The sequence below is a fragment of the Carcharodon carcharias genome, chromosome 15, assembly GCF_017639515.1.
Source record: "Carcharodon carcharias isolate sCarCar2 chromosome 15, sCarCar2.pri, whole genome shotgun sequence".
In the NCBI taxonomy this organism is placed as follows: Eukaryota; Metazoa; Chordata; class Chondrichthyes; order Lamniformes; family Lamnidae; genus Carcharodon; species Carcharodon carcharias.
In genome coordinates this window covers 105,797,134-105,814,826 of record NC_054481.1, presented here as the reverse complement: position 1 = coordinate 105,814,826, position 17,693 = coordinate 105,797,134, and the positions used below count along the sequence as shown (strand labels likewise).

At 43.4% G+C, this 17,693-nt stretch overlaps 1 protein-coding gene across 2 annotated transcripts in view; it reads left to right on the top strand.

Annotated features, from left to right (window-relative positions):
* epha2b (eph receptor A2 b) overlaps positions 1-16,904 on the top strand; it is a 47,510-nt gene extending 30,606 nt beyond the window's left edge. The window contains exons 7-17 of one of the 2 annotated variants that reach the window (XM_041206251.1): positions 1,867-2,029; positions 2,932-3,022; positions 3,511-3,569; positions 4,345-4,470; positions 4,578-4,760; positions 4,903-4,964; positions 5,584-5,793; positions 7,082-7,231; positions 8,275-8,468; positions 12,471-12,626; positions 14,955-16,904. In XM_041206251.1, the coding sequence (XP_041062185.1) occupies positions 1,867-2,029; positions 2,932-3,022; positions 3,511-3,569; positions 4,345-4,470; positions 4,578-4,760; positions 4,903-4,964; positions 5,584-5,793; positions 7,082-7,231; positions 8,275-8,468; positions 12,471-12,626; positions 14,955-15,063 (1,503 nt within the window). In that variant the 3' untranslated portion in view covers positions 15,064-16,904. Of the gene's footprint in view, positions 1-1,866; positions 2,030-2,928; positions 3,023-3,510; positions 3,570-4,344; positions 4,471-4,577; positions 4,761-4,902; positions 4,965-5,583; positions 5,794-7,081; positions 7,232-8,274; positions 8,469-12,470; positions 12,627-14,954 lie in introns of both variants that reach the window. The other variant, XM_041206250.1, reaches the window with a different exon arrangement.
* The last annotated feature ends 789 nt before the right edge of the window (positions 16,905-17,693 follow it).

Below are 17,693 nucleotides of genomic sequence, written 5' to 3'. Positions count from 1 at the left end.
ATGACCTCATAACAACTTGAGAAAGGAGCTCCAAGGTACTTATTGGGGAATCAAAGGGCATCTGATCCACTTGTTGTTTTATGTCAGTACGTGGAAGTTTTGGTAGATAGCTGGACAGAGCCTTTTAGAGCACCGTGCTCTGATGGCCAGCAAATTCTCAGTGCATTATGTAAAAAGACCCGACAGTTGCCTTTCAAAGTGCAGGGCTGCTAGGTAAACAACAGAAGGGCCACGTGTGAAATCCAGGATCAAACTGCAAGGTGAATTTGTGTTTTTTTTAAAAAAGCGAAACACTTGAAAAACAGAAAATGTTCGCCTGTTCACCTCTTCACCAAAGCCCCTCAGTTGGCGGCGAGTAAGCCTGGGGCACAGTATTGGACATGAACGTCAAGGAGGCTGGCATGATCCAAGCTGCCTTGTGTAGGTCCTTCCACCAAACTTAAAGCAGATGCTGCTCCTGTGTCTAAGCTCCAAACTTTCATCCCTGTGGGCAAGAGAGCGTACAGATTATATTGGGGAAAACCAAAACCTTACAGATTAGATGGGGATTTCTCAGTAGCTTGATCTAGATTTAAACAAGGTGATGGTTTTCATGCATATCAAACATTCAGCTGACCAAAAGAATTTCGCACCAGTAGATGTGTGCTTAAACAAGATGTGATCTGAAACCAGTGTGCGATTTAATTAAGGAAATGCACAAGCCAGTGAGGGTGTTGGGCTTTACGCAGCTGCAAGGCTGTGTAGTGTGTAATAAGTGTAACATCCTGAAACACAGATACTGTTACATATATCTGAGAACCAGTCAGACTAATCCCCCGTTGAAAAGAGTGACAAACACCCAGTTAATTCCCTCGAGGTGTTAAGTGGAAACTGACAGATTGTCAGTGGGAATTAATGGACCTGCAGGCTGCAACATAGCTTCCATATCCTATGGGAAGGGAATTTGTTGTGTCAAACTCTCTCTCCAAAATAACCTTGATTTTTAAAAAAAATCCTGTTTTGAGAGTTTCTATGTCTCTCGCACCACAAACTGCAAGGAAGTTGGTGGCTCCCCGTGCCAGCATCTAGCTCCTTAAAATAATCTGGAGCAGCTCCATGTTCAATCCCTGATCTGTGTTGAATAAACTGGGCTCAGCAAGAGCTGCAGTTGGAAGTGTTAATCTGGCCTTGGTGACCTGGGCTAGTCCTGCTCACTCTCCATTGACTCTTGCTGGAACGTGCATATGCTTGGAAATCAGTGTGATGCACACTATGGTCAAATGGCCTAGCAATATTCACTATTTAGATTCATGCGGGAAGAATGGCCATTTAGGTGAAAGCTGACCCAACCCATTCTCGAGTATGTTGCCATCTTGAATAGGGAGAGAAAATGTTCATAACAAAAAGAATTCTCTGTCCACTGCACATTGTAACATCAAATTCACAACCTCTGGAGTAACTGATGAATTGAAATAGCTTTGCTTTGTGGGTTACGATGCAAACTTTTTGTTCTTTTGTGAATTACAAAAGCTGTGTAATTCCCCTGTTTAACATGCATGCATTCCTTGTGCTTAACTCTCAGTGCATTGAAAGGTTTACATATTAATGAGACACCCTAAGACATCCTTATGTGATTGTGACCATTCACTGTTCCAGAGAGATCATTACAGCCTCTTAATCACCAGGACCCCATTGCTATACAGAATAAGAGAAATCACAAAAAGGAGAGGTTTAACTCTTTTCATTTCAGTTCACATTCTATTGAGAGCAACAGCCCCTCACCCCCCCACCTCCTTCATGACCCCCAAGAGGCTGGGGTCAGCCCGATTTGCCTTGATAATGAGAACTGCTGTTTTATCTGTCTTTTCTCCCAATGTGTCCCTGTAGGTGGATCAACAAAGCTACACAGTGCTGCGATCTGACAATAATTTTGTGAAGGTTTCAAACTTGCAGCCTGGAACCGTGTATGTTTTCCGTGTGCAAGCGTTGACGCCAGGTGGGGCTGGATTTTACAGTGAGACGTACGAGTTCCTGACTCTTCCAGATAAAGGTGATGCATTATTAACAGATTCCCAGATTGTTCTTTACCTCTTTATTATGTTCGTAATACTGTCTTCCCCTTTACTTTTAAAATGAAAACAGAGAATGTAGCAGGTGTTTCAGAGGGGGGTCTTTGTCGTAAGTTAACTCTTTTGGATGCTGATGGGATCTGTAGCTTATTGCCAGCATTTGTGTGCTTTTAGACCCAATCCCCAGCATTTGTTTTGTTTTTTAACCCTCCTTTGTGATTCCTTTACTTCTAAAACTGCCCAGATCATGACAATCCTGTCCAAGAGGTCGGGTTAGCAGATCAAAGGCTCCTGTGCCTCCCCAGTTTGACCTGAGAGTTTATTGAACCCCCTGTGCATTTAGTGCTTTGTGTATTTCTGTGCTTGAGGTCATAAGAAACAGGAGCAGGAATGCACTCGGCCTCTCGAGCCTGCTCCACCATTCAGTACGATCATGGCTGATCTTCTGTCTCGACCCCACTTTTCCTTCGCTGGCACCACTCCAAGGCAAGCATATCCTTCCTTAGAGCACTGTGGTAGTGAGATGTGGTCTCAGCAAAGCCCTGTACAATTGTGGTAAGGCTCCCTTATTCCTGTACTCCAAACCCCTCGCAATAAAGGCTTTAGCGGCTTGGATGCAGAGAGTAAATTGTACTCTTGTGAATGCTGCTTTAATACCAGGCTTGGGCTGCCTCCATACTGCACATGACTAACATCCACTTGATAGACCCGTTGGGTTCCAAAATCCTAAGAAGTTTTACATGAAATAAAATTGCTATTGTTGGAGATCAGAAGGAAAACTGTGCATGGTGTAAATCTGAAATGAAATGGAAACATACAGCAGGTTAACACATTGGATAAAACCCAGGCTGAGAAAATCATTGCCTTCTGTTTCTTTCAGCAGATCCTAATTGGACAACCCTTATAGTTGGGATGGTGGTTGGAGGAGTCACCGTGATACTGCTGCTGTTCATTATCTTCTATGTTAGGCGGAGGTGAGTTTTCAACTAGTAGTGATCAAAATAATCCCTTCAGAACTCTTTGCACTTACTCTGTTTCCATGCAAGCTATATTATTATAGGTTATAATTGAATACTTGTGTAATATGCTCCAGATACGGACCTAGCCCAGTTGCGCCCATAGTGGGATGAATATTTAGCATTGGGATTTTGAAAGTCAATAAGTGTCTTGTCTAGGGCGGAACAAACAGATTGGTCAATACAACCGAAACATGTAATTAGTCTGAAGAGACCATCTTTCCTCCATCAAAAACCAGAGGGAAGGTGGCACATATTATTTTCAAATTGTTGCATTCAAGCACACAACTGGTCAGAAGTCACACGTGGAAGAAATCAGACACTTCCATTCACTTCATGCAGCAATTGAAAACAAGACCTCCCGTTGTCTGCTTTTCAATTATCAAACTTACCGAGGCTCTTCTAAATTGTGACATGATTTATTTGATTTAAATCCTTTTTTTTAGGAGACGCAGTTCCCGGGCACGTCAGGGACCTGAGGATATTTATTTCACCAAACACTCTGGTAAGTCTCACTTAAATAAAGACCCGGTTTCTGGAAAATAAACTCAGTCAGAACGGAGGCAGTGAAAGATGATTTCCCTTTAAATTATTTGTAAGATGAGTAATGTCTTCTGTTTTTACCACTTATAAGAATTTTGAAAATACAAATGTTTGATTTTTGAGTACCCCAATTTCAGGTGTTCAATGTTAATCAGATCCAAGCCAATTGGTGAAGCTGAAATCAAGACATAGAGATTTTCTTTTTTGAGAGAATTTATTGACTAGTTCAGCCTCACAGCTCTACTCCCACTCAACCCAGTGTCCCAGCTATCACCTATTTATATATGTGCAAAGACAATTAACACCCATCAGCTATTTCTCTTAACCTGACATATCAATTACATTCCAGGAAGAGAATGTAATTACATTGTTAAGGTTTGTTAATGTCAAGGTATTAATGTTCAATACTCTCTTGTTTGTATTTGCTGCAAACCTTCTGTATTACTGACTGCACATTGAAAAAGTCAGTTCTTCAAGGCAGTGCTAGTCATGGCTCCCAGAGATACCCTCTGCTTGCTAGACCACTCGACACTTTGTACCTAACTATTGGCCCCATCCTTCTAGGCTACTTGGCTGTGTTTGGGTAACTGTGTGCCTTATCCTGCTGCGCCTGGTGGTTTTATTTGGGAATCTGCAGGCCTTCGCACTGGCTTGACCATATGGAAATTATGTTTGCAACTGTTAATGTTAGTATCTTGCCTGCTGTTTGAAAATGTTTGTCTGTTTTGTGCCTCCAGACCAGCTGAAGCCTCTGAAGACCTATGTTGATCCACATACCTATGAGGACCCAAACCAGGCTATCCTAAAGTTTGCGGATGAGATCCATCCATCTGCAATCACCAAGCAGAAAGTGATTGGAGCTGGTACGTAACGCTTTACCATGACAACTACCCAATATCCGACTCTAGAACTGCATGCCAAGCAACACATTGACAGATAAAACCAAATTCTCTGTTTTGTACCCAAACAGGTGAATTTGGTGAGGTCTACAAAGGAATTCTGAAGAAAAAGCAGAAGGAGATTGGTGTAGCTATTAAAACACTAAAAGCCGGCTACACTGAAAGCCAAAGGATCGATTTCCTGAGTGAAGCAAGCATCATGGGACAGTTCAGTCATCACAATGTTATTCACCTGGAGGGCGTTGTCACCAAATGTGAGTAACTCGGTTGGATGAAGAACTACATCCTCAGTAAAATATCAGTCAGTCCGTAAAGTTTTGTGGAATGGCCCAGGGAAAGAATGAATGAGTAGAAGATGCTCTTATCTTACATGCTGTGCTCTCTGTCTCCTTACAGACAAACCCCTTATGATTGTTACCGAGTATATGGAAAATGGAGCACTAGATGCCTACCTTCGGGTGAGTATTTACATTTTAGATCCTTGGTTGGAGTCTATTAGAATGAGAATCTGGAACATTTAAGCAACGGAATGGGCATTTTCTGAAGCACCTTGTTGTGCATTGCATTTACCCAGATTTATAGTAGGACAATATTCCTAATCACATCTCCATGCAACACCCAGTAAGAGGATACAGTGTAAAAAGTGAACCAGGCCCCACAACTTGAACAGATATCCACAATTACGCAGGTCTCTGTATTTTCCTACATTCCAACCCCATTGCCGAATGTGCACAGCCATTTCCTTGAGTATGATTTCCGTAATATCCAAAATGTGTTCAAACAATCTTCTTAAGAGTGAAAGGTCAGCAGAGTACTGGTCTTTTGACCCTTGCAGTTTGAGCTCTGGAAGTGGGGAACCAGTGCAGGCACTCTATGAATATTGAGAGGCAAGCTGCTTATTAAAGCCACTCTGCCTGTGAGTGAACATTGGGAACTACAGGAGCTGCCTTTCAGCGCAGTCCATGATTTTTGCTTTATGATCCTTCCCAACGTTGATTTACTGTTCAGCCAGTGAGTGGTACTCATGGAGCTGATTGTGCTACAGAACTTAATGGAAATTAACTTCTTTCATTGCAGAGAAATGACGGTGACTTCTCTTCTCTCCAACTGGTCGGAATGTTGCGTGGAATTTCGTCCGGCATGAAGTACCTTTCCGACATGAATTACGTACACCGGGACCTTGCAGCTCGCAACATCCTGGTGAACAGTCAACTGGTATGCAAAGTGTCGGACTTCGGGCTCTCCCGAGTTTTGGAAGATGACACTGAGGGGACATACACCACTAGTGTGAGTATATCTTTTGTAGTAAGAATGGGTTTCATTGGCAGTGGGGAGGAGAGGAGAATCCCTTTTGTGAATCTTTGAATTGCCAAGTAAGGTCCAAGGTCATAGAATTCCCTTAGATTAAGAAAAGTTTGGAATGATTGCTGACACCTAACCAGATGTGAAATCTAAATCTCTTCTTGCAACTTCCTGAGCAGACTCCAAATCGCTGCTTTTCAGTGGAAACACTTTGAGTAGAGCTGGGCAGAAGTACGGCTTGAATGTTTCGCCCTGATGTGAATCAGTTTTGGTAAAATCTGAATTAAGTTTGATTTCTTATCGGCAAAGAATAATATTTGATTCCTTGCTCTGCAATTCCCAACCTTACAAGCCTACTCCCAAAACAGGGGAGTATGAGACAGAGAACGAGTGTTGTCTTCTCTCAAGTGTCCTTGAGTTGACTAACCTGTGTTCTCAGCATCACTGTTGCCCTCTATGTTGTAAGTCATCCAGCCAAATCTTGAATCCAGCAGTCTCTAGCCTGCAATTCCAAATTAGACTCCTTAGATATCTGCTATTCTATATAGCATGTCTGCCATTTTAAAACCTATCTTCCCTGCAATTTCATTATGTTGTCAGTGCCTTTTTCTACCCCTTGTAATAAAGTTGTCCTTGTCTTTTTCTAAATGTAATATGGGCACACTTGGTAATGTGTAAGAATTTTAGAAGTGGAAAGAACTGATTTGGCTTAATCACCATATTGCTTGCATTCTATTATAATCCATTTATATGGTCCATTTCAGTGTCACTTCCTGTTAACGCACACTCCCATTCTATTGCAACTTTTGGGTTTAAAAAGGTTTTGCTTCCATTTTCAGTCCTACATCCCTAAGTTTTAACATGCAGGTTGCCAATTGATTTTCCAGCATTCCCATGAATATGGTGACTGCTGTTTTCTCTGAGGCAGCTTGCATCACCATGAACAGCAACCTGTTGTCTGACATTGAAATCGATAATTGTACGCAGTGGCAAAGGGCTGGGAGTTGTCCATTTGCGGTAGATTGTGCCCACAGAGCATCAAGGATCGAGCTGGGCGCTCAAAGATGCATTATGTGGAAGATTTGAAAGCATTCAATGGTGTGGAAAATGTACCTGAAGTGGCACAATCTACACCTGCAATAGTCGTGCGACACACTGAAATCATCATTACAATGGGGATTGTAATGCGAGCTCTGACTTCGTGGCACTATTATTTTTAATGCAGTTGGGAAAACTCTGGAATCCTTAGTTGCTGACGATGTGTTTATTCCAGGGAGGAAAGATTCCTATCCGTTGGACTGCTCCAGAGGCAATTGCTTATCGGAAGTTTACCTCGGCAAGTGACGTGTGGAGCTTTGGCATTGTAATGTGGGAAGTCTTGTCCTATGGCGAGAGGCCTTACTGGGATATGTCCAATCATGAGGTAAGAGGCAGTGTTGCCTAACAGTGCAAATTCGTGCGTCTTGAATTTAACAAACTAAGAGACATGGGAACGGAGTGTATGGGGCAACAAAGCACTGCATGGGGCCCCGAAGAGCATAACAGAGGCAATGCAGGGCCAAACAATATCACAGAGGAGCAGAAGAGGCAACATGAGTAACCAAAGAGCAGAGATCCAGAAGAAGCAATTGAGAAACAGATTGAGAGAACAGAGGGGCAGGAAGTGCTGAGGAATGGATGCCCATAAATACTGTAGTGTTTGCAGTCTTCTAGAACTTGCCCAATTTCAAGCAAAGTTTTTAATCTATTGATTAAGAAACCACCACAAGATACAGATGGTACTAATCAATTGGAACAAGGGCCAAAATTTTCCAGCCCCCCCCCCACCCTCCGCGATTCATTGAAATCTCCATTCACATCGACAGGACCAGAAGGTCCCATCAGCGTGAGGGGCTAGAAAATTTCGGCCCAGGTTCCAAACCAGTGATTTTTTTTTGGCACTTCAGCTCCATGTTCTTGTTGCTTTGCAGCTTTACATGAGAGGAGTTTGGAAATGTTAATGCTCTGCCGACTGAATCAGACTGAGAGGTTTTAGTGCTGGGGAATGGAATATTTTGTGTTTCGGTCACCCAGTGTTGGCACCAGGCACTTGCACCTCGGTTACTACACTGGTTAGATACAGTGTCCCAACAATGTATGTCTTAACCTCAACCTTTGAAAGCAATCTATTGCACCAGTGTGGTGGTTTCTATTACCCACCCAACTGAGTGAGATTGCCAATTTAGGAACTGTTCTATGCTGGGGATCCATGCTCACCAGATGCTAGACTAGCCTCACTTCATGTAGGAGCTTTACACTAAACAGTCAGGCTGAGAGACGTTTTAAGAACTTGTCACCTCTCTTGAAATGTGACCTCTGGATCGTTGCTATTTTTTAGTTCCCCTGGCATTTTGAGTTGCAGGTAAATGGCGCTTGTCCCTGTCCTGGGTTATTAAATTGAACAACTTTTGTTTGTACCTTTTGTAGGTGATGAAATCGATAAATGAAGGATTCCGCTTGCCCGCTCCGATGGACTGTCCTTCAGCCATCTACCAGCTGATGATGCAGTGCTGGCAACAGGAGAGGGCGAAACGACCCAAGTTCTGTGACATTGTTAACATCCTCGACAAATTGATCCGCAACCCAGAGTCCTTGAAAAGCATCGCAGATTTTGATCCACGGTAGGTCCTGTGGGATGGGAAATCACCCTCGTGGGGCTGGGATCAGCTGATGACTAGCGCTGCTGAGTTCATTTCACTTCCATCCCAAATCTCATTAGTTGATTGTATAAGGGGCACTGCTGTTGGCTTCAGTGCCACAGAGGTAAGAAGTGGGGGTGTTAGGGGCTTGGGGGGAGTGGGGGCAGTGGGGTGGTGGTGGGTGGTAAAGAATCAGCCAGAGTTCCCAGTCCTGATCACTATCCTGTGACCCCCCAGCTTGGAAGGTGTGCACGTGTGAAGGTTGGATGAAGACAACCAGAGTCGGCTGTGATATTCCTGAAGGAGTGACTGTTTTCACCTTTTAATGTAAAGAATATTCACTTGTGTGACATACAGCAAGAGTACCCCAGCACAAATTAACACTGTGTAAGAATAATGAAAAATCACTCCCCAAATCAGGTCACTATTTCTCTGTTAGTGGGTGTGTACACACCAGTTCACAGGCAGCGTCCCCTGAGTCAGAAGATAGCGCTATCAATGCCCAACTTTGACAGCAAAATGAAGATGACCAGGTTTTATTGATCTGATAAACCGCCAGCAATTGGTTGATTGAAAACTTACTTCAATATCAAAAGGAAATTGTCCAAAATATCTTGTAGATTGATAGGCTCCTCAGAACCTCCAGCCGGGGTTTCCAGCTCCCTTTATAGGTTGTGGGTTGAGGGGCCTCACTGGGCTCACTGGTTATCCCAACCTGTTTCGAGGTTTTCTCTAGGGATTTACTGGAACATTTTATAAGATTCATCTGATGACCACCAAGATAAATAAATTCATTCACTTCACACCCTCTAACCACCCCTGTCATGGTCATCCTGTTTTTGTGATCATGCAATATCAGGCTTCCCCAATGTGTATGGCGTTGGGCTGTGTTTGTGCGTGAGAGAGAACATGATGGGATCATCCCTCTGTCTGTCTGAGTCCTCCATCTGAATCAAAAACAAAAATAGCTGGAAAAACTCAGCAGGTCTGACAGCATTTGTGGAGAGGAAGACAAAACTAATTTTTGTATGATATCTGAGTTATCAGTATGTGCTGCAAGGAAAGGGGAAAGTGTCCAAATCCTATTTTTATATTTTTTTCAAAAATAAAGCATTCTCTGGTTAGAAGAAAGCAATATTCTCAAACAGTTGCATGAAATATCCAAAAAGTTAACTATTGACTGCTGCCAAAAAATATGAAAGTGGAGGGACTGAGTGACCTCTCCATATGAGCGTGAAACCATCTCGGGCAGTGTATAGATGAGCTGTTTGAACAAATACATGCAGCCAGCCATGCTGGTACCAGGCACTTGCCAGTACAGGTCTGACTCTGGGTGGGGTACTCTCTCTACATTGGGGTGCCAATCTGGTCCAAACTACCGATTTAGATTTGTTGCACTGTGTAAGTGGTAGTGGTAATGAAATCTCTGTGCTGGCGAGGATCCAACTTTGTACTTGATAGCTCTAGAGCCCCAGAAGCGCACATTCCAGTGATCCAGGTGCATGCACAATGGAAAAACCACACACACACACAAAAAAAATCCTATTTGAATAATGGCTGTGGGCAATTTGATCAGGGCCCAGCAATGGAGGCCTGCCTGACTAGCTCAGGGGACAAATTAAGGACTTAAGTTTGCCGAGGGTGAACATACAAACTTGAGTCGACCTGTGCATTATAGTATCAGCCTCTGCAGTGAACTGGCCGCTTCTTATTTTCTGATATTTAATGTCTCACTGCCGTGGCTGCAATTACTTCCAAGCTTGAGGCCATCCCGAGTCAAGCTGTTGGTGTGAAGACTAACTGACCTCGAATAAAATTTAAGGATCAAAATAAACTCTTGTCACCCACAGGGGACTGGATGTGAAACAGAATCCAGTAAAACCAGTTGATGCTGCTGTGTCAATTAAAACATTCCAAAGGAAGCCACATAAATCTCTGGTTTGGGAGGTTAAAGGGACAGAGCTGATCAGGCACTCCATGATACCTGTTCTCGGGTGCTGTAAAGAATGGTGCCTGCAAGCCAAATTAAGTGATGAGAACAGGAGAATGGGTTGATTAATTTTCAAGTTTCCTTAATTACATTTGGATGCCGAGGAGGCAAGCAGGCCCTTTCTTAGAGAGATTGAGTGGTTAAGGTTGAGTCCATGATGAGGGTCAGCTGGAAATGGCCTGCGAAAAGGGTGGGCTTGATGAGATGAATGGCCGTTTCTTATTTTCATACCAGAAAAGGCCATTGTTAAGCTTTTTGTGTCCCAGAAAATTTTCTGACACTATTGGGCTGTAACTTCTGAACTCTAGGGCAGTGAAACTGGGCGAGGGGGGGCTACCCCAAAGATGGACTGGGGAAGCACACCACTGAAAGTTCCCAGGTAATGTTTGCACGGCAATTGCCTGGAAAGTATAAACTTCCCATGGGCAATTTCCCTGCACTGGGAACCATTCGAAAATACAACTTAAATAGCAAACTTAGGACTGTATTAATTTATTAATAGAGGTATAAAGTACAAGAGCAGGGAGGTTATGATGAACTTATATATAAGACACTCGTTAGACTTCAGCTGGAGTATTGTGTACAGTTCTGGGCGCCACACTATAGGAAGGGTGTGAATGTATTGGAGAGAGCAGAAGAGGTTTACAAGAATGGTTCCGGGATGAGAAATTTCAGCTATCAGGATAGATGGGAGAGGCTGGGACTGTTCTCCTTGGAGAGGAGAAGGCTGGGAGGAGATTTTATAGAGAAGTTCAAAATCATGTAGGGGCTGGACAGAGTAGATAGGGAGAAGCTGTTCCCACTCGTAAAAGGATCAAGAACGAGAGGGCACAGATTTAAAGTGATTTGCGAATGATGCAAATGTGATGTGAGAAAAATCTTTTTCACACAATGAGTGGTTTAGGTCAGGAACGCACTGCCTGGAATTGTGGTGGAGGCAGGTTCAATCGAGGAATTAAAGATTGAATTAGATGATTATTTGAATAAGAACAATGTGCAGGGGTATGGGGAAAAGGCAAGGCAATGGCACTAAGTCATAATGCTCATTTGGAGAGCCGGTGCAGACATGATGGGCCGAATGGCCTCCTTCTGTGCCATTAAGATTCTGTGTTATGTCAATAGTTGCCCATAAAAAGTGAGAAGAATTAAAACCACTTCGAACTTCTGGGTAACTACTGTGCAGACCCCCACCCACCATCCATGGGACTCCCCCCACCGCTCCCCCCAATTACCCCTCCATGGGAACTCCCCATCCCCTGACTAACCCCCTGCCCATGGGACTCTGTTCCCCCACCACCAATGGAGATTATCGCCACGCCCACCCCCCATCCCCACTCAACTAAACCCAACTCCACCACACCATTGCCAGACCCAACTCCTGACTCTCTCCCCCACCACCCCCCCACCTCAAGGCCTGACTTCTGACCCATCTGACCCAGCACATTGCCCTTCCCAATCCTACTCACTTACCCTACATACTTGCCTTCGCCCTGCCCTGTCAAAGGCCTTTAAACCTGGCTGGAATTTTAAACTTACCTGGTTTATGGCAGCTAGTGATGTAAAATAAAAGGGGGCGGCGTCTACTTACCTGCGACTCTACAGCCTTCGAGGCTAGGCCCCAGGGGGATCTAGAATAAGGCTCTGGATTGGGATGAAAGTCTATACGAACTGTAAGGCTTGTCCAGTAAATGCATTAGGAGTCGCCTCTGGTGAAGTGGGTCCAGAGCAAAGTTGCCCATCTTGTGACACCAATTGACAGGCCTTCTCAGGCTTGACCACAAGGATAACTGTGTAGACAATCCACCTTGTAGCCTCTTTAACAACAGTATGTGGAGGGAAGTGAATTATGTCAGCCACTTACCACAGTGATGCCACAGAAGGTTGCATTTAGTAGTGTAGCTGGAGTTGGCCCGCTCTGAATGTAACTGTACCTCCCAATTTTGTAAATTTTTTGTAATTACCAACAGTTTAATGTGTCTCTTGGTTCTCTGCAGTGTGTCCATCCGCCTGCCTAGCACCAGTGGAACCGATGGCATGATCTTCCGTACAGTCAACGAGTGGTTGGAGTCTATAAAAATGGGACAGTACTTGGAGAATTTTATGACAGCGGGATACAATACCATGGAGCATGTAGTTCAGCTAACCACAGAGTAAGTACATTTAGGAACAGCCCCTTGGGTACTGCCCTGCACAGCTTAGATTGTTCTCCTGATCTGGAGGAAATGTGTCCTACTTGAGTAGGTATTTAGGCTGCTGATTTATCTCACTGGCTTTTCTGGGAGGCTCCAACAAGTTCTGATTCTTCGTAGTGACATAGAGTCTGTGCCTAATACATTACTGGACATGTTATCCATGAGGAATAGGTTTCTAAACCGTCACAAAACAGCGACACCCATACCCGCTTTCTGGGCGATGGTATACCAGTGAGTTGAGTACCAGTCACTCTGATGCCCAGAGATTTCCCCCCCCACCACCCCCCACCCCCAATGTAATCTAAATCTGCAAAATTCTTAAACTCATTCTGTTTATCAGTTAATAGCTAGAGCCCTCAGCATGAAAAGGATGTTTAATAGGAATCGTATCGCAAGTTGCTGGGAAAAATATCTACTTCCCTGGGGAATCTCACATGGATATGCAGGCACTTCAAGGATGTACTATTAATAGGTTAAGGACAATATAACTTCTCACAGTCTGACACACAGCTATCACTTGACTAGATAAACACATCTGACCCAGCACACTGGGATAAATACTGCCTGTGGCCTGGTTTGCTGTAACTGTGTTTCAGTGCTCCTCCTGTTCTTACATGCCATGAGAAATGGAGGCAAAACTTTTGTCCACAGTCTGAAGCAGGCATGAATCAGCTCTCTATTTTCTGAGCGTTGTGTGAAAGCTTCATTAGCATGAAACTGATTCAACGCGTCGTAATAGGCAAGACAGAGACAGACACATAATGGGCCCCGGGGAGTGGTTGGGACAGACTGAATTAAAACGCCCAAAAATAATGTGAGGGCTCGTGCCTTTTCTATTAAGAATAAAGGTGGGAGAGAAAAGCAATTGAGAAAGAAAACTGGGAAGTGAAAACTAAGCGAACAATTTGCAAACCAGGTGTTGCTGTTTATCACTAGTCCACAGAACCTGCCAGTCACAACACTGGGGGTTTACAAAGGAATTTACTGAAGGTGGAGGATATGTGGGCGGAGGAAAATGCATTTGAGTGGAGCGGACCTATTGCATTCCTCAGTGCTGGCTAAATAAGTGTAGGTATCCCAAGAAACGAGTGGCATGTTCTGGAACCTAATCAGGGTGTAGCAAAAAAAACACACACACTTTCTGCAGAGATTTAAAACAAACAATGGAAGAATTTGCATTCATTGTAAACACAGCCGAGTGAAATATGCTGGGATCACCTTGCAGAATGCGTTTTAGCCCATGTCAGAATGCTCTCTCGCTAAACAGGAAATGTCAGGTTCTTATCTCCATGGAAATGAGGACAAGTAGAGGTGGAGCACAAAGGAACCCAATTTATTACACCCGGGAGAATGTGACTAGTGGATAGAAAATGCCCTGTTCTACTCCAAGCTGTAATGGAGATGAGTGTGAGCCTGAAAGTAAAGCTGGTCTATGGGGACAATCTCCTCTGTTGTCTGTAGCTTTGAAATGACTGTTAGAGATGTTAGCATGTGGATGCTTTAATCATTTTTGTTTGACATCCCTTCATCTGCTATTTGAACACAAGTCGTTTGTAAAATGGGTTTCCCAGTTCTTTTGAAAGGATCACTGTACAGTTGCACTGAGCATTTGGATGCTACTATTGCACACTAACTTCTATACTTTTGGGTATTGTGTAGTTCTATTATACACTGACGCAGGAAGGCTTCCTCTGCCTCCTATTCCTTGCCGTTTTGCACGGTCACAATTCAATTAGATGTACCAAGCAGATAAAATTTATTTGCAAAGTCTCACCTGTGACCAGGAGTGACTAAAAATAAACCATCGTGCTGGTGATTAGAACAGATGAGCACCTTCCATATGTCACACATGGCTCAGTTGGTAGCACTATCACCACTGAGCCAGTAGGTTCTGGGTTCAAGTCCCACAACAGGACTTGAGCTCAAAATTCAAGGCTGATGCTCCAGTGCAGTAATTAGGGAGGCTGCACTGTCAGAGATGCTGCCTTTCGGACAAGACATTTAACCGAGCCCCTGTGGAGTTATTCCTAGTGTCTTGGGCAATATTTATCTCTCAGTCAACATCACAAAAAAAGGATGACCTCATCGTTATCAAATTGCTGTTTGTGTGGGAACTTGCTGGGTGGAAATTGGTTGCCGCATATGCTGCAGTGACTACACTTGGAAAAACGACTTCATTGGCTGTAAAGCCTTTTGAGATGTTGGTGGTCGTGAAAAGTGCTATATAGCTGCAAGTTTTTATTTTTATCTTACATATGCTAACCAGTCCCTTTTTTATTAATGCAGGGATGTGAAGAAGATTGGAGTCCGGTTACCAGGGCACCAGAAGAGGATTGCTTACAGCATTATGGGACTGCAGGAACAAGCTACCAGCATGGGTGTATACACTGTGTGAACCCCTCCGCACACTCCACCCCAGGGGCTAAAACCCCAAAAGTCTTTTCCATACGACTTGCGATACTTGAATGGGACGATGATTTTACACACGAGAGTGCTGGAGAGATCTAGTGCTGAAGAAAAACTCTGTTCCTGTTACCTTTTTTCAAAATCTGGAGGAGACTGAAATAGAAGAGAGAGGAACACATCACCAGCCGGACCTCATGACACCTTTCATCCAATGTTTGGGATTCCAACTGGCGGGTGTCCAACACGATTGTATTAGGAGGGTTGGGAACTTTCCAGAAGCTTTTGAGCCAAAGAGGCTATAATTGAATTGCTGAGCTGGTGCTGGGTGCGTGTGGAGGGAATGGACTACTTTTTTTTTGATCCAGGCAGCATCCAGTTCTACTGTGTGTTGTGTAGTTTAATCCATTCTTTATAGATTGGTTGGTTGGCTTCATCCCTCTAATAGTAACGGGGTCCCAAATGCCCAGTAATAAGACTATTCCTTGAGATGTCTCCTTATCTGACAGCATCTTCAGAGTTGCTTATATATTAAAGTTGAGACTCTCTCAAGAAACCTTTACTTTTTGAATTCTACATTTCCATATTTCTTAGGGCATGAAGTTCCAGTTCCATGTTAGCAAACTTGATGGCATGAAACCAGATGAAGTTTAATAGATGGCATGTAGAATACTAGTTCTCAGTGTTTGTGTATAAATGTAATTTAAACATGTTTCATTATATCTAGAGCTTAAAATGGCATTATAAACGAGTGTCACAGTTGAGCCGTGACTGGCTAAATCTCTCAGCATTTCCCAGATGGCTGAGACTGATGATTCTCTCATTGGGTTCCATTGAATGATTTCCACATTACAGCCCATGATTTGGACTGTAATGCACTTGGTGGCCATGATGATTGTCCTAGCGTGTGATTAAACAGAACACACCCCCCACACAATGGGGCACTGGATTCATTCTCTCGATGTTTGGCTAGTGTTTAAAATCCAATTAGTAGCCCAACTGACCATTGGGCAATATATGTATAAATGAGGGGTAGGTCATCCTAATAATAGCAGTCACTTGCCACTCAGCCAGTTCAAAGACTACCTCTACCCAACCCCCGAGGTGCAGTGATGGGTACGTGGGCTGTTTTCTGATACCAGCTGCTAACAATGCAGCATATTGTTAAATCCCAAAGGTTTAAGTCCCCTGAAACTTGGTGTCTGACCTCCACATCCTGCAAACATTCCCATTTCAGAGGTTCCCCCTCCCGACGCCTGTGTGTAATTGTAATGCACTTCCGTACTGATCCATAAACAAAATAGCAACAAAGGTCATTGGCTTTGACATGGGGGTAGGTAGTGGATTTTCACACAGCATAATGAGGGGAGTCCTTTATTTTTCAAATCCGTGTTTTTTTTAATTAAAAACAAAAAAGTGTGAATTTGCACAGCCTGAATTTTATTTCCTGATTTATAGGAACCGGACAGATTTTTATATATAATATATATATATATATATACATATATATATATGTATATATATATAGTGAATCTTTTCAGAAATAGTTTGATTTAGAAACTTTTGCTCTTTTTTTAAAAAAAAGAAAATATGTTTTATTTAAACTGTATTTATTCTGTGCTTTCCTACCACACTTTTTTTAATTTATTTAACTCAATTTAATTTTGTGCCTCTGGCTGAAAGTGTGTGATTTTATTCCTTATTGTCTTCAAGTTGCTTGTATTTAGAAAACGATTTATTTATTCAGACCCAAGTGAACCAACCCGGTGAGGAGTTTGAGAGGCTCCCTGCCCAGGATGGGTTTATTTTGTAATAAAAGCTGGTGTACTGGTACAGAGTTTCCTGTGATTTCCTTGTCTCTAGTTTTAATCTGCTGCGCATTTGGTACCCTGCAGTTTTCTGTTGCTGTATTGCGATTACGCTGATGCAGTGAAATGGTGAATCCCAGAGCCCAGTGCAGATGTGTGCACCGAGTCTGCCAAATTTGCAGAGTAGAACTCTCACAGCATTGCAATCTAAGTAAAAAGCTTTAGGATGGGAGCTGGCTGGTACACTGCACCCCTCCAGCATAGGTCCTTCCACCATGCTGAAAGCACATCCCTATCGAATAGCTGATTAGAAAACTCCGAGGCTGTGCATGTGGACATGCACTCAGTTATCTAGGGTTCAGTCACTTGAGCTGAGCACCAATAAGGACTCTCTGATGAAACTGTTGGAGTGCGTTGTTAGAGTGGAATTACTGCACGTTTGGTGAGGAGGGAATGAAATTTTAAATTTTAAAGGTTAAGCTTTATTAAAATCTAGTACTTCTAAAAAATTCTTTCATGGCATATGGGCATCGCAGGCTAAGCCAGCATTTATTGCCCATCCCTAATTGCCCCTTGAGAAAGTGGTGGTGAGCTGCCTTCTTGAACTGCTGCAGTCCATGTGGTGTAGGTACACCCACAGTGCTGGTAGGGAGGGAGTTCCAGGATTTGACCCAGCGACAGTGAAGGAACGGTGATATATTTCCAAGCCAGGATGGTGTGTGGCTTGGAGGGGAGATTCCAGGTGGTGCTGTTCCCATGTGTGGATGTTGTCTATATGGACTTTAGTGAGGCCATTGACAAGATTCCACATGGC